This window comes from Cebidichthys violaceus, unplaced genomic scaffold, assembly GCF_023349555.1.
Source record: "Cebidichthys violaceus isolate CVI_PGR_0920_01 unplaced genomic scaffold, fCebVio1.0.p SCAF_15, whole genome shotgun sequence".
Classification (NCBI taxonomy): domain Eukaryota; kingdom Metazoa; phylum Chordata; class Actinopteri; order Perciformes; family Stichaeidae; genus Cebidichthys; species Cebidichthys violaceus.
Genome location: NW_027176318.1, coordinates 13,267,901 through 13,281,988, shown reverse-complemented (window position 1 = coordinate 13,281,988; position 14,088 = coordinate 13,267,901). Strand labels below are relative to the sequence as shown.

General features: G+C 43.3%; 2 protein-coding genes across 2 annotated transcripts; one reads left to right on the top strand and one right to left on the bottom strand.

Annotated features, from left to right (window-relative positions):
* Positions 1-1,209: 1,209 nt before the first annotated feature.
* Positions 1,210-2,430, bottom strand: rad51b (RAD51 paralog B). The gene has a single exon (XM_068710139.1). It carries the CDS (start codon positions 2,421-2,423, stop codon positions 1,353-1,355), a length of 1,071 nt encoding a protein of 356 aa, XP_068566240.1. The 5' UTR covers positions 2,424-2,430; the 3' UTR covers positions 1,210-1,352.
* A 101-nt stretch (positions 2,431-2,531) lies between these two features.
* Positions 2,532-5,377, top strand: LOC137871985 (ribosomal biogenesis factor-like). The gene is made up of 4 exons (XM_068710141.1): positions 2,532-2,630; positions 4,068-4,183; positions 4,266-4,382; positions 4,468-5,377. Exons 2-4 carry the CDS (start codon positions 4,073-4,075, stop codon positions 4,534-4,536), a joined length of 297 nt encoding a protein of 98 aa, XP_068566242.1. The 5' UTR covers positions 2,532-2,630; positions 4,068-4,072; the 3' UTR covers positions 4,537-5,377.
* The last annotated feature ends 8,711 nt before the right edge of the window (positions 5,378-14,088 follow it).

Below are 14,088 nucleotides of genomic sequence, written 5' to 3'. Positions count from 1 at the left end.
CAGTTTGATTGCGACCTAGTGGCCAGTAGCTCAGCGTGCAGCGACAGCTGCGCTCATCAGGAACTCCTCCAGGCTGTAATGAACGCCGCTGTGATGGTATTGTGGCGCCACCTGCTGTTGGCTAATGACACTACAGGCTGTCTGTTTTTCTTCTCCCACCATGCAGCTTTGACAGATGAATCAATTGGAACAACAGGATTATTCTGTATTATAATATTTAATTCAGGATGTTTTATAAGGGTGAGGTTTAGTGTTTGAGAAACACAGAGTTGCAATTCCTCCAGAGTTAACTTCTGAAACTAAGTACATTTACTCAAGTACTGTAGTACAACTTTATTGTTACGTTATACTTCTACTCTGCTACATGTCAGAGGGAAAACATACTTTTACTTCACTACGTCTGTCTGACAGCTTTAGTTACTTTACAGAACACAACATATAATCAACTAAAAAATGAGGATAGATTACATTAAACTACCAGCAAGATATCAAGTAATTAAAATGAGCTCAACCTCAATCTGCAACATTTAAAGTGATGAAAACCAATTATAATCACACATAATCTGATATGGGTCATTCTGCATGATGAGTACTTTTACTTTTGGTACTTTAAGTTCATTTTGATTCTATTCATTTTGAACTTTTAACTGGTTATGAAACAGTCTTGATTTAATACGGACGCCTTTATGTGGATTACATAAGTAAACGAGACCATCAGAGGGAAGATTTCTTTATAGTTATTCTTAATGCTCGTCATCGGCGCCACCGGGTCGGATTCAGTGCCAAATCAGATAAAATCAAGCTCCGGTGGGAGGTGGAGAGCTCTGCGCCCGGTAGCAGCAGCAGCAGCAGCAGCAGCAGCAGCAGCAGCAGCGTCTCTTCCTCCGGCCAGCAGCCGAGCATCAGCCTCGCTGGAAGCCAACGCCGACACCACGCTGCTGGAGGCCCAGGCCGTACTGCTGGGCCCGCTGGAAGGAAAGGAGGCACGGGAGAACCAGAACCAGGACTGCATGAGGCAGACTGTCAGACCCCGCTGCAGTAAAACGAGAGGTTTTGTAAAAGGGACTCTGGTGCTTTAGTCCACAGGGTCCGCCAACATCGACACAACATGAAAGCTTCTGGTGGCTGCAAGTAAGATTCTGAATGCAGGACTTTCACTTGCAACAGAGTATTTCTTATCTGTGATGAGACAGGATGCAACAAGTCAGGTGAAATGATGTATTGGCTTTAATAAAATAACCGTGTCACACTCTGGCCTCACTCACACTCACACTCACACACACACACACACACACACACACACACACACACACACACACACACACACGCAGGAGAGTCATTGCTGTGTTTCTTCAGTCCATAGGTTCGGTCAGGTTGCAGTTGAATTCCGTCTGCACCCTGATCGGTTGGAGGCCTGGATCTGTGCCCTCATACAAGGCCCCCTGGCCGTCCCCTCCGTCCATACAGATGCCCTGCTTCTCAATGGTGTAGTTCAGCACCGCGAACGGCGCCACGGGCGACTTGGCGATCAGTATCTGTCTCTGGCGTGCGTCCACATACTGGACAATGAGACGTGTGTTGACACTGTGACTCCACGTGTTCCCCAGAGCCGCTGTCACGAACCCAGAACCCCCCTCCGACCCTTGACCCCCCACGCGAGTAGTGATCTGGTTGGTGAGAACCACGGGGATGTTGAACTGGTGGGCCAGGTACTTGAGGGTGGAGGCCTCGTGGCCCAGCATGTCGCTGCGGTGCATCAGGTTCCCGGGCAGCGTCGTGTCAAACTCCTTTCTCACCACAGAGGCCACGGAGTCCAGGATGATGAGACCCGCTCCGGTCGAGATGATGTCCTCTTCCAGTCTGTCCAGTCTGTCGAGGACATTCTGACAGGTGAGCTCCCTGAAGACGTGCACCCGCCCGGCCATCTGCTGGGCTCTCTCCCTGCAGCCGAAGTGGTCTGGGAACCGGCTCTGCGCGATCTCCACCAGCCTCTTAGCAGAGAAAGAGGACTCGGTGTCTATGTAGACCACGCCGCTGTCCAGGCCGCCCTGGCTCTTTGGCAGAGTGGCCAAGACGCTCAGCATCAAACACATCTGAGTCTTCCCACAGCCAGAGGGGCCCGTCACCTCTGTGAGGGTCCCACGGTGCAGACCGCCCCCCAGCAGTCTGTCCAGAGCGGGCAACGACGTGGAGAAGCAGGAGTGTTGCTTCCACAGCTCCAGGGCCGTGGTGACAGGCGGTGCGACGGCTCTGCTCACCGACCGCAGCAGCTCCGAGGCTCTCTGGTAGCTCAGCTCCGCGGCGTTCATCACCTCGACGGGACTCAGCGACAACAGGTCCTTACAACTTTCTATCTGATGTCGCTTGAGTTGCTCACACACGTCGTCTGAAACGCCGGCTCGCTTCAGTTTTCGAGTCGCCATTGTTGGCGTCTTCTCACCGTGTCTTCCATCAACTGCTTTAACACGACAACGACATTAAAAAAACTCCCTTAGCCCCGGTCGTGTTCTTCTCGGCTCTTCTTCTTCTTCATCTTTGACAACAACAGCCGTCGCACGCAGATGACGTAACAAGGAAGGAACGTTTCGCAGCAGCTAACACGTGAGGATATCAACAGCTCCTGAAATACGGTTTGTTTTTAAGTATTTACGGTGGAATCGTTAAGCTGTGAACACCGTGTTTTATCCCGTTTGTTAAATTTAATCAACATCATGCAAAAAATGACAAAAATATCTCTTGCGACACATGTACAGTGTTGACAACAACATCTCCGTTAACCTATATTTGACTAACTGCATATCCAGTGGGTTATGTATACAGTTTAATGTTTCTCCAGCAGACAGACTACGAGCTTCATCTGTTTACCTCTAGATATTAACAGGACTCATATGTCGCCCCCATGAAGTTACTCAGATCTTTTATACCACGGTGTGAAAAAAATACTCGAGTAAAAGTCTGAGTATGAGCATCAAAATATGCTTAAGTACTAAACGTAAGAGCACTCATACTGCGACCCTTTCCAGAATTAGTATTATATTAATTAATTCCAATTATTAATGCATTCATGTGTTCATTGCTTTAACGTGGAAGCTGGTAAAAATGGAGCTAATTTTAGTTGATTTAGATCTATAGATAGATATAAACTGTATTCATCCGCAGCAGCAATTTACAGAGTAAATAAAATATAAAAATATAAAATATTACGTATGGAAATGCACAATATATACAGTACAATAAAATAACAGAGCAATTTAATTTGAAGAAATAGAATACAAAATTAGAATAGCTTAATCCATGATATACTAATGTATCATAATGCATTTGTTAGTTTATATTTTGTATTAATAACCTAACACGAAAAATTAACTAACACCGTCGAATGAATATAATGGAGTACAAGTATAAAGTTGCATTACATATATAGTTGCAAATATTCAAGTACTATAATATTGTACTTGAGTACTTTGTTACGATCCTCTCCTACCACTTGACTGTATTTTGGCAGGTTATTAATACTATTTCTCTCCATTTAGTTTTTTGTATATGTTGGTAAGCCAATGTCCTTCCATCTGAAGCATATATAATGTAATTTACATAAACGGTTTATTATCACTTCTGCTTCTGCTGCATTAGATTCACGTGGAAGGTGCTTTTCTCAAAGGCGACTTATATCTTTTACTTATGGTGAAGGTTTGTTTTGTTCTTGCTTCAACTCTTGGCCCGAATCGGTGCGCTTGGCCTCAATTCATGCAGCATTTCAGAATCATAAATAAGGCTTATTCGTCCGAACCTCTTGACCTTGTTCAAGTTTTACGAGCCAGCTTTTGGCGTGAACGGAGGCGTAGATAATCAGCTGGCTGCTGGCTGTACGGGGCATGTGGAGAATGTGGAACAATCTCCACATCTGTCTCTTTTTCTTTAGCAGAGTAGTGAGCCTGTAAGATCAATGTGTAAACCTCCACTTAAGAGCAGGCATAACACAGCAGTCAGGATTAAAGCGAGGCTGCGGTCTAGAAATGAAATCCCTCCCGTGAGCCGATCCGAGCTAATTGGTGTTCTCTCCTCAGGTAACATGGGGAAGAATAAACAAAAGGGGAAGAAGCAGAAGAACGTCTTTCGAGTGGAAAAGAAGCACTTGAAGCACAAGAACAAAGCGAAACCTGTTAAGACGACGCTCAAACACGTAAGATCTCTCTTTTCTGCTGTCGTTTATATTCTCATTAGTGTGTGGCGTTTGCTGCAAACTGTAATTTGTGGATTCACAGATCAATGCGGTGAAGAATGAGAAAGTGGAGAACCTCAATCAAGTCTTTACAGAAGTCCAGAGGGATGTGAAGAGCATCTCCAAGTCTGTAGCTCCCGAACCAAAGAAACAGACAAAGGTAGGGAGTAAAGAAGAAATAAAACGTATTAATCATCCAGCGTCGTACTCCTCTTGATGTAAGTAATGCTGATTGTTGTCTTTAGGTCGTCAAAGAGCCACCGAAGGAATCTGTAAACGTCGACAGTGCTGCTCAACTCTTCTCTCAGCTGTAATGGATGAAACTGTCATGAAGTCTGAGGACAAACACGCTGCCCAGCTGTCTGTACGTCTCTCTGTGTTGGACCTCTGACATAAAGTCAGCCGACGTCCACTGCAGATGAAAATGAATAGATGTTACGGTCATTGCATAGTCAGAAAACCTTGAGTGTGTAATTTAAGCATTCTGTATATTCAGACTTGTGTTTGGTGTCAATTGTGATGTTTCAATGTTTTTATTGCTATTAATTCATATTGTTTTGTGTAGACATGTTTGCTTTCTCTGGGCTGAAACTAATGATTATTAAAGGTCCAAAACAATATTCTGTTCACTATCATATATAATAAAAAAACATCATCAAAACTCCACATTTGAGAAAATGGAATCAGATATTTTGCTTTTTTTTTGCTTGGAAAATGGCAGAACTTATTATTCAATAAACAAAATAGCTGCTAATTCATTTCCTGTTGATTGATCTCTACTTTCCTTTCTTAAGTGTTGATTTGGCAGCCTTGTGTTTCATCCTCTTGAATGTGAAATGCAATTAAATGCGAACATTTTCAAAAGAATTATTATATAACCATGTGGACGTCATCGTCTCCTCTTTGAGTGTTTTTACTCGTTTTTTCTTTTTTTGCAAAGCAATTCAAGGCTTCGCACCTTTTTTTTATTTCCCTGCTTTTCATTCTCTGGATTTACTGTAAACGAAGTCACAAAGGAGATCATTGTGACTGCTGTTTGTAGTGATGAAAGTGTCTGCTTCAAAGAGCCTTGTCCTTATGGAAATCATTCAAACACTATGTAGAAGTTTACAAAACCAGAATTTCACGAACATAATTAAAAAGTGAAATCTTCAATGCTGTGTTTGTTGACTGAACTCATTTTGTGGTTGTAGTCTTTGTGGAGCTGGACTGACTCACACTGCCAGGTGATCCTGCTATCCAAGCCATCGATCGCAGGGCTTCACACTGTCATTTCTATTAGGACTGCACCTGAAGATGAGGTATAGGTTGTTTTTTTTGGCTCCACCTGCGAGAAAGCGGGCCGGTATCGGCATCAGAGGCCATTGCGTGTACCGGAGCCCAGCCGATTGCTTGTCTTCATGGCGACCTTTGAGTTAGCCGGTCAATACGTTTGGAGCAGGAGTGAGGCTTGTAAACAAACCATGACATAAATAAGATAAGGAGGAGATTCTCAAGGTGCGGATGACTGAAATAATCTTATAGTGTCCAGTGGAGGTAGATTTTTAAGACGATACGATGAACTCGTTGGCAAACAGTTGTGTGTTTCTACACCCAGCAGTCAGGGAGCATCAGTATCACTTCTTTGGAGTCATGTTTGTGTTCACCTGACTCTGTTTTCAGTCTCCACCAGCTCCTGAGGGAAATATCTGACTCTTTAGCTGCTAGATTCTGCACTATGTTCACCAGCTAGTCGCTAACTCGTTCTGCCATTTGATGCTGAAATCAGCTGCCTGTTGTGCATGAAATCAATGCTGACGACAGTGAAACAATACAGTAAAGCTGTGATCCATCAAACCAAAACTATGAGCTGAAAGATGCTAAAACGCTACGTAAAGCTTTGATCATCTGTTAATACGCAAATATTGATTAGAGCAGCTTCAAAGATGTCAACTGTTCGAAGCAGGATGCTGAAAGCAAAGCCCTTTTTGGCGTCAATAAAAAACGAAGAATCAAAGAAAATAAAAAAAAAATATGAAAAGATGTGGCCTGCAATGCATTAGATCCACGCCTTTAGGGCAGAGCCATTCATTTCTAATAGGGAGGGGAGGGTTTTCAGTTGGAAACGATTGGCGAGGAAAGTGTAGCAGATGCATTATTGAGGTGTCCGCTGCTCCCCACTGCGCTGCAGATGGCTGCACCGCAGCGCAGGCTGCGGGGCTGCATCGCTACCCCCCCCCCGGGGAGACAGGCATCATCCACACATTGAGCAAAAGGGGGGGTGGGGGGGGGGTGGGATCTGGGCGAGGGGGTGAGGCTGTGTTTGTGTGTTCGTCAGCCAGAAATTAGTCATGTTAGTCATGCAAAGAAGCGCTACGTAGTTCTGCTATTTTCTTTTGATCCAACTTCAAGCTTAAGAAGCATCGATTATATAAGAAATGCCAAGGAGAGACGCTAATGATGCTATATTTTCTGACAGAAAATTGATTTTCAGAAATTAGATTCATAGTTAAAATTGTGTCTTGTGAGAAAAAACCCTCCTCCCAGGCTCTTTTGATTAGACTTTATTAGGCGGTTGCTTAATTGGATGTAATCAAAAGTGACATTTTAGACAACCGCCAGAGTTGGAAATGTCCACAAGATGGTGCTCTGGATGGGCTTATCAATATGCAGGGTGACAAGCGGGGAAGTGTAGCTGTTTGTGTGTGTGTGTGTGTGTGTGTGTGTGTGTGTGTGTGTGTGTGTGTGTGTGTGATTGTGTGTGTGTGTGTGTGTGTGATTGTGTGTGTGTGTGTGTGTGTGTTAGGCTCCATGAATGCCAATAAGAAGCTGAAGGCCTATTTGCAGTATGTCATTCCCACCACACAGCTGGGTTTTTTCACTCTGACAGGACTAGCAGCAAAAGGTTACACCACCTGCACTTCTCTCCCTGTGACAGAAATAAGAATCGCTGTGTTTGTCTGTGCAAGAGAGACAAACACTGTGCGTGTGTGTGTGTGTGTGTTGTCTGCTTGTGTTTCCCGATGCAAATTTGCTTTTCACAGCCATTTCGGATCGCAGCAGTTGTGACAACCCAGACGTCAGCGTGTTTTAAAGCCTTACTATAGTGACTATAATCGTCTCTGAACTTCTTTCTATTTCACTTTTTAAACAAATATGAATGCCGTAGGTGGCAAGGATGTGCATGGTCACCTCTAAAGCCTTAATGAAACGTGCTTTTGAATAGTTGATGCTTCTCTGAAGGCTCGGTCTCGTCAAAAGAGAACATTCAAAGCAAAGCTGCCTTGATTTTGGAAAAAAATGAGCAAAATGCAATTATCGTTTTTAAAAAGGTCAAAACTAAAGTATTAGTCAAGATGAAATGTGAATAGTCATCCTGACATGGCCATTAAACAACTCTAATGTGTCACAGCAAAGGATGAACATCTGATGAATCTGCCTGAATAGGATATACACTTTCTTTATTTAAACATATTGTAATCTGACTGTAAAAAATGGATGCCTTCTCCTCCAGTGAGCTCCCTTTAATGTCTTTCAAGGCCTTTAGCCAACAAGTTAGACAGCCAAGATTCAAATTATGATTAAAGTTTGCTCCTCAGACCAGAGTCCAGTTGAGCAATGTTTAAAAATTCCCCTCACGCTCTCTCTCTCTCTCTCTCTCTCTCTCTCTCTCTCTCTCTCTCTCTCGCCTGCAGACCTATCTCATGTGAATCTGTATATTCGGCTTCAATCTTCAGTTTTGAAGTGAGGGTTTTTTTTTTTTGCTGCTACTGAGCCCTCAGTGTGATCTGCTGTTCGATGGATAGTCTGTCCCTCCGAAGGTCAGATCAAACCCATGTGGTATTTTTTCCACAGACACACCTAAAGCATCCCTGACTGACTTCTGGAGTTAGCATTGTGATGTTATTCATGTTAAATCTGAAAAGGTTACCTGGTTCCTGATCCTCAATCCCTTTACCATCTTGGAACTCCAGTCAGAGAAATATTATAGAATAAATCTTTTATTCTCATTTCTCAAGTGTTTTTGCAACAGTTGTGATTAAGCTTGTTATAGTGCGGCTCTTAACACCTGGGGTAAAGGTGAAGACGTCTTGATTAAGAGGGCTCCTCACTGAGTTAAAGTATTTAAGTGCCAGCCACAATTTGAATAGTCTGAATTATCTTAATGCCGGCAGGGAACGCTGATTTGCTGTTCTTTCCCCCCCCGCCGTCTCCTTTATCCTTAGAAACACAGGGGATTTGGCAGTCTGCCAACTGGCGATACTAAATTTGAGTTTGTTTCAGAGGTGAGAAGACGTCAGATGTCTGGGTTCATGTCGAGGTCACTTTGAGAAACTCCCAACAGCTCATCATTTATTGAATTTTAAAAAAAGGTGCCCAATACGACATTGGGAGTTTGTCTTTTTGCCTCTCCACAGCTCTCAAACTGGTGACGGCTCACAGCTAACAGTGCTGAAAAAGCTAACAGTGCTAACAGTGCAAACCTATGCAACACTGCTGACAGAGCTAACAGTGCTAACAGTGCTAACCTATGCAACAGTGCTGACAAAGCTAACAGTGCTAACAGTGCTAACCTATGCAACAGTGCTGACAGAGCTAACAGTGCTAACAGTGCTAACAGTGCTAACCTATGCAACAGTGCTGACAGAGCTAACAGTGCTAACCTATGCAACAGTGCTGACAGAGCTAACAGTGCTTTACCTGAGGGGGAACTGCAGGGCGGGCGCCAAACTAAAAGTGAAGTTGACATGTTGTCCCATCAGTCGTTGGCATTGTGAGTCAGTCACGTGACTCTTGTGAGTCGTTCGTCAGTGAAGCTCACATCAGCCACGCTCTTTTAAACCTCACTAGTGTTGTTTGTTACCTAATGGGCCTCTCCCTCAGGACATGGCAACGTCGCCGCTGCGCTCTGAAATCCAGTATTTCCAAAAGCTTGCATCGTGGCGCCCCGACAGCTTTTCACTGCACCGAGCAAAGCGTCCAAACCTGTTCCCCGATGTGTGCGCTGGACCCAGAACCGATCCCCGAACCGATCCCAGCATCCCTACATTGATACACAGTGCCTGTTACTTAATATTTTTGGGGGTTTTTGTTATGTATTTTTCATAGACCTACTATAGCAACTGGTTTTGTGAGCCATTATGTTTGTATGTATTGAATAAACTTTATTTCCAAAAAAAACAAAAACAAAAGGTGTTAGCTTCTCTAAAACAAGACATTTGAGGATGTAACCTTGGAAATTAATTGATTATCAAAAGATAATTAACAGATTAATTGGTAATGAAAATAATCACTTGTTGCTGCTTGACAAACTGATGCTGTAGTTTGTCTGGAGAGTATAGTCTCCTAGGTTACAGCTATCATTGTTTTTAAAGCCTTTCAATGATATTACAGCATTTATCAGATCCTAAAATAAAGTTAATAAGTTGTTCCTAAACTATCATGATTTATTAAAAAGGTTTTTCCTTTTTCAAAAAGCATTTTAAGCTCTTGTTCACTATTTGTTCTTAACGTACAAGAATCTCAATCTTTAGGATTTAGGACATGTCAGGGCAAAGCTTTAGTGGCTTGTTGCCACGATTCTCCTCTGAGTCAAGAACCCCGTCATGTCCACCACAAACCAAATCTGGATCCCAACCAGACGCCAGAACAAACAAACAAACCCAAGCCTCCGCAGCTCTTTTCTTTCTCCATCTGCAACAAACCACCCGAGCGTCAAGCCACTGCAAGCTGTTGGGCTTGCAGGGAATGAAATAGGCTTCACACATGAGAGAACACAGCACACACCGAGTTGCCTTTTTAAAAAAAAATTGGGATCCCGGGCTCGTTGCTCGGGTCGCCGGTGAGGTCCGGGTCCGGTTTGTGGCTGAGGGACAGGAGAGGGTGGAGATCTGGAGGAGAGTGCAGGCCGGCTTGTCAGAGAAAGTGGAGAGCGGAGAGAGAGAGAGAGAGAGAGAGAGAGAGGGCGTTCTGGTCCACCTGTCAGAGACATGAACAAAGTACATCTGTTCATCCCCTCCTGCCCGATCGGATGTCACCGTCTACAAAACACAGCCCACTTATTTCTGCCTGCCTCCGTGTCACTGTCTCTTTGTTTTTCACACGCAAATGAGCACAAACGCGTGCACTCATACGTACGCCGACAAGGAGAACGTGGTGAAACCGCAGTGCAACTCTGTTGACGGCACCATGGAATCCGTGCAGGCGCCAGAAAAACCTCGTGGTTTTATATTGACACAAGCGTGCATAATGTATCACATCCAAGGTTATCCAGAGATTATTCATTTTTAATCACTACCTCATATATGGCATGGAAATATTAAACACACATGTAGGTCTTTGTGAGAATACATTTCACAGATTGGCTGACACATTGGTTTGCAGATGAGCAAATCTAACACTGTGTGGTGGGAATTGCATACATTGTATATACTGAGAGGTTTAGTAGTTGAGTTGCATAGAAATACAATAATGTGTACATAAAATACACAGTAATATTCTGTAAAAATAACTTTTTTTCTTGCTGTGGGTGTGACATGCAGTGTTTTTATACGTGCCTTGCTTTTGGTAATACTCAAAAACGTCTCTACCTCTATTCTCTCACTCTTTACCATCAGTGATGGACATGAACACACAGCTTTCTGACAAACTAAGGACAGTTTTTATTCGTTTCATTTCAAAAGGAGAGATTTTGTGTGTGTGTGTGTGTGTGTGTGTGTGTGTGTGTGTGTGTGTGTGTGTGTTTTTGTCCTGGTTGGAAATGGAAGCTGTGACACTTTCTACTTCACTTGAACCGAAGCCCGGTTGACGGCTGTGGGCTTGTCTACTCGTGTTGCCGCCGCTGTCAGTCAAACGCGATCAAACAGCAGACACACGGCCCTGATGAAGCACATTAACTGAGTGTCAGGCGGGGGGGGGGGGGGGTTGTGAGGCAGTGATTTATTGAAGAAGTTTCAGGTTCAACTGGCTGGAGAGCAAGGCACAAAGCAACACGGACAAACCGGCAACCGACTGGGGGAAACTGGGGCTGGTTTATGTGCACAGCTGAGCAGGAGGATGCGAGTCAGGTGACCTGGGGGTGAGGAAAGTGCGACGCCATCTGGTGGACAGGTGGAGAAGGACTGCGATGAAGATTTGGGGGATGGGGGAGTGGGAATGTGTTTGGACAGAGAGGCAGAAAGGGCGAAAATAAACGACTGTAGAAAGTCGTTCATAAATAATAACTGAGGGTGTTTTTCCCTAAAATTTAACTTTAATTGTCGATCTTTAGTCATGAATGTTTGATGCTACAGAGAAATGTTTAAAACCAAGTTTTTAATGGCTTTAAAGCATTTGGATGTTCAAGCTGTAGACACTTGAAAGTATAAACATGGAAGCATTTTCCCTCGCTGGCAGATTGTTTTTTTTAAATGTGAAAAACAAGATCTTAAGACTAAACACATGGCTCCACTGTGTTGACAAGACGTATGAAATGTTAACTTGTTTGGTGTTTGTTTTCTCTCACAACTTTTATGAAAAGTAGTTTCATCGTTCAACTTTCATTTCAAATCTCATTCATCTGCCAGTCACCTTGTTTTTACCCGATGTTTGCGGTTTGGTCCGGGTTCGATGACTTTCTCCACACCGCTGAGCAACGATGGGCTCGAGGTCACTGCGGTGAAGATTCCCCAGAACAACCTGGCGCCAACAGACTGTTGTTTGCAGCATTCCTTTTCTGAAACAGCTGCTGTGGAAGCTTCCCTCCAGCACAGCGAGTCCCAGTTGTTGGAGGTTTGCAATGGCAGGCGGTGGAGAACAAGGAGTGTACAAATGTAAATAAATACAAATGACAAACAACCAGTAGTTCAGAGATGATTTAAGGTGTCGCCTACGACAGATTTGGACAAAATAAAATGTTGTACGTACATTTACCATTCCAAGGAAGAACCACGAGTTGTACTTTTTGTAGTTTTGTAGCATTTTTTGATCACGTTCCAATATCCTGAAAGATGTAAGACTTGCAACACGAATATGAAAGAATAACTCTTTTGTCTGGCAGTGTTTACAAGGATTTAATGCTAATGCTTAATCTATTTAATGCTAAGGCATTTAAGGATTTAGATTTACATATGGGGTTTTATTTTCTTCACTTTTTATCCATTATGATTATAAAATGTTGGCATTGTATCTTTCTTCAAACCGCCGATAAGCCTACTCCAAAAATCATCCCCCCCCCAACAAATAATAGTAATCACACATTATGCATGAACATGAATTATTATATATTCTCAGACGGGGACAGTCACAGTGATGGAAAACAAATCCTCAGCTTAATAAAAGTGTGTGTTGGGAACATCCGTTTACGACCTATATAGTTACGGTTAATTACCAAGGAGGTCATGTCATTGGTGGAAGCATGGGCCAAGGAAGAACCATCACATTAGTGAGCTGATCCCAACAGTAAGGCATTGGACCTATATCTTCTGGTGACGTCATGGTGTTAGGAGATGTCAACAATTACTTTGGTACAACATTACCATAACTGAAAGAACCATTGACATGAGCTTTGAAAATTTAATTTTGCATTAAACCGTAGTTTCCCTTTAACGAGTCGCCCAATAATTCATGCTGTGGGTCAGTTTTTGGGATGGAATTAATGTCTTTAATTAAAGAAACCATCACACTGTCCACAAATACAACAAGAGATCAAACCACTTCCTGTTAATACATGTCAGGCTTTCTGTTTGAGTAGCTGTATACTTGCTGTTGGGTGGATCACAGGAAGTGTTTCCTCTTATGTTACCAGGAGCAGCAGCACTGTTTGTGTGGAATAAATAGAAGAGGAGCGCGAGCAGCTATCCGCCGGCAGAAAAACCGAGGGGAGATTGCACAATATTGCACACGTCGTTTGATTGACAGGCGATACTTGAGAAGCGATTGCTGCTTTTCAACCTCTCCACTAAAAATAGGAATTTCCTTTTTTTTTTTTTTTTTTAAGGGTTTATGGCTAATAACTGAAATGTCACTGAGTGTGTGTTGCTGTCACTGTTTTATAGAAGTGCCAGGCTCTGCTGGAGGATGTTTGCCTCGACGAGCGAGATTTAAAGATCCTGCCTTTCTGACTCGGTGTTTAGGCCTCTTCAGACTCGGCAGATAAGAGAAGGGAAACGTTCAACCTTCAGACATGCAGAGAGAGGGTGATGACAGCCGAGCTCGCCTCACCCCAGGAGCCCAGAGGTGCTGTGAAGAAATGGCTTTCAGCAGCGCCGCTGTGCACCGAGACGACTAAAATGGAGAGCGGAAGGTGCACACGGGTTGACGACAAAGACAAAATGGAGCTGATGAGGACAGGAGGACGATTCAGAAAAAGAAGACGAGAAACACCAACACAGACAGCACACACACACATTTAGACTCCGGTCTTTACATCATGGCCGTTGTAGATTAACAAATTTAAAAAATTATAATTTACGGAGAAAAGAAAATTCCAGATTTTCCCAGATTGTAAAGTCATGAATTTGCAAGAAAAATTCTTTGAGATTTAAGTCACAGATGTTGTTTTGTCAAGGAACCACGTCGCTTCTTTTTGCAAGATTTGTATTATTACGTCTGCAGTGGACGATCTAATCAAATCATACTCTGCAGTCAAATTTAGCAATATGGAACTCCTGGTAAATTTTTGCCCAGAACCCCCGACATTATCATCATAAGCATCCCGACGATTTTAAAGAATAAACGACTTGCTGATTACATTTTTTCAGTTTCAATTTCAATTTTTGCAGATTTGAATAATCCCCATTAGTACATTTAGTGTAAAGTCAAAGGAGGTGTCTGACAGCTCGAAGTTGGATGAATGTCACCTGTTGCACTCCTTTCCTACCAGCGCTGTATTGAAACTAGAAACATTG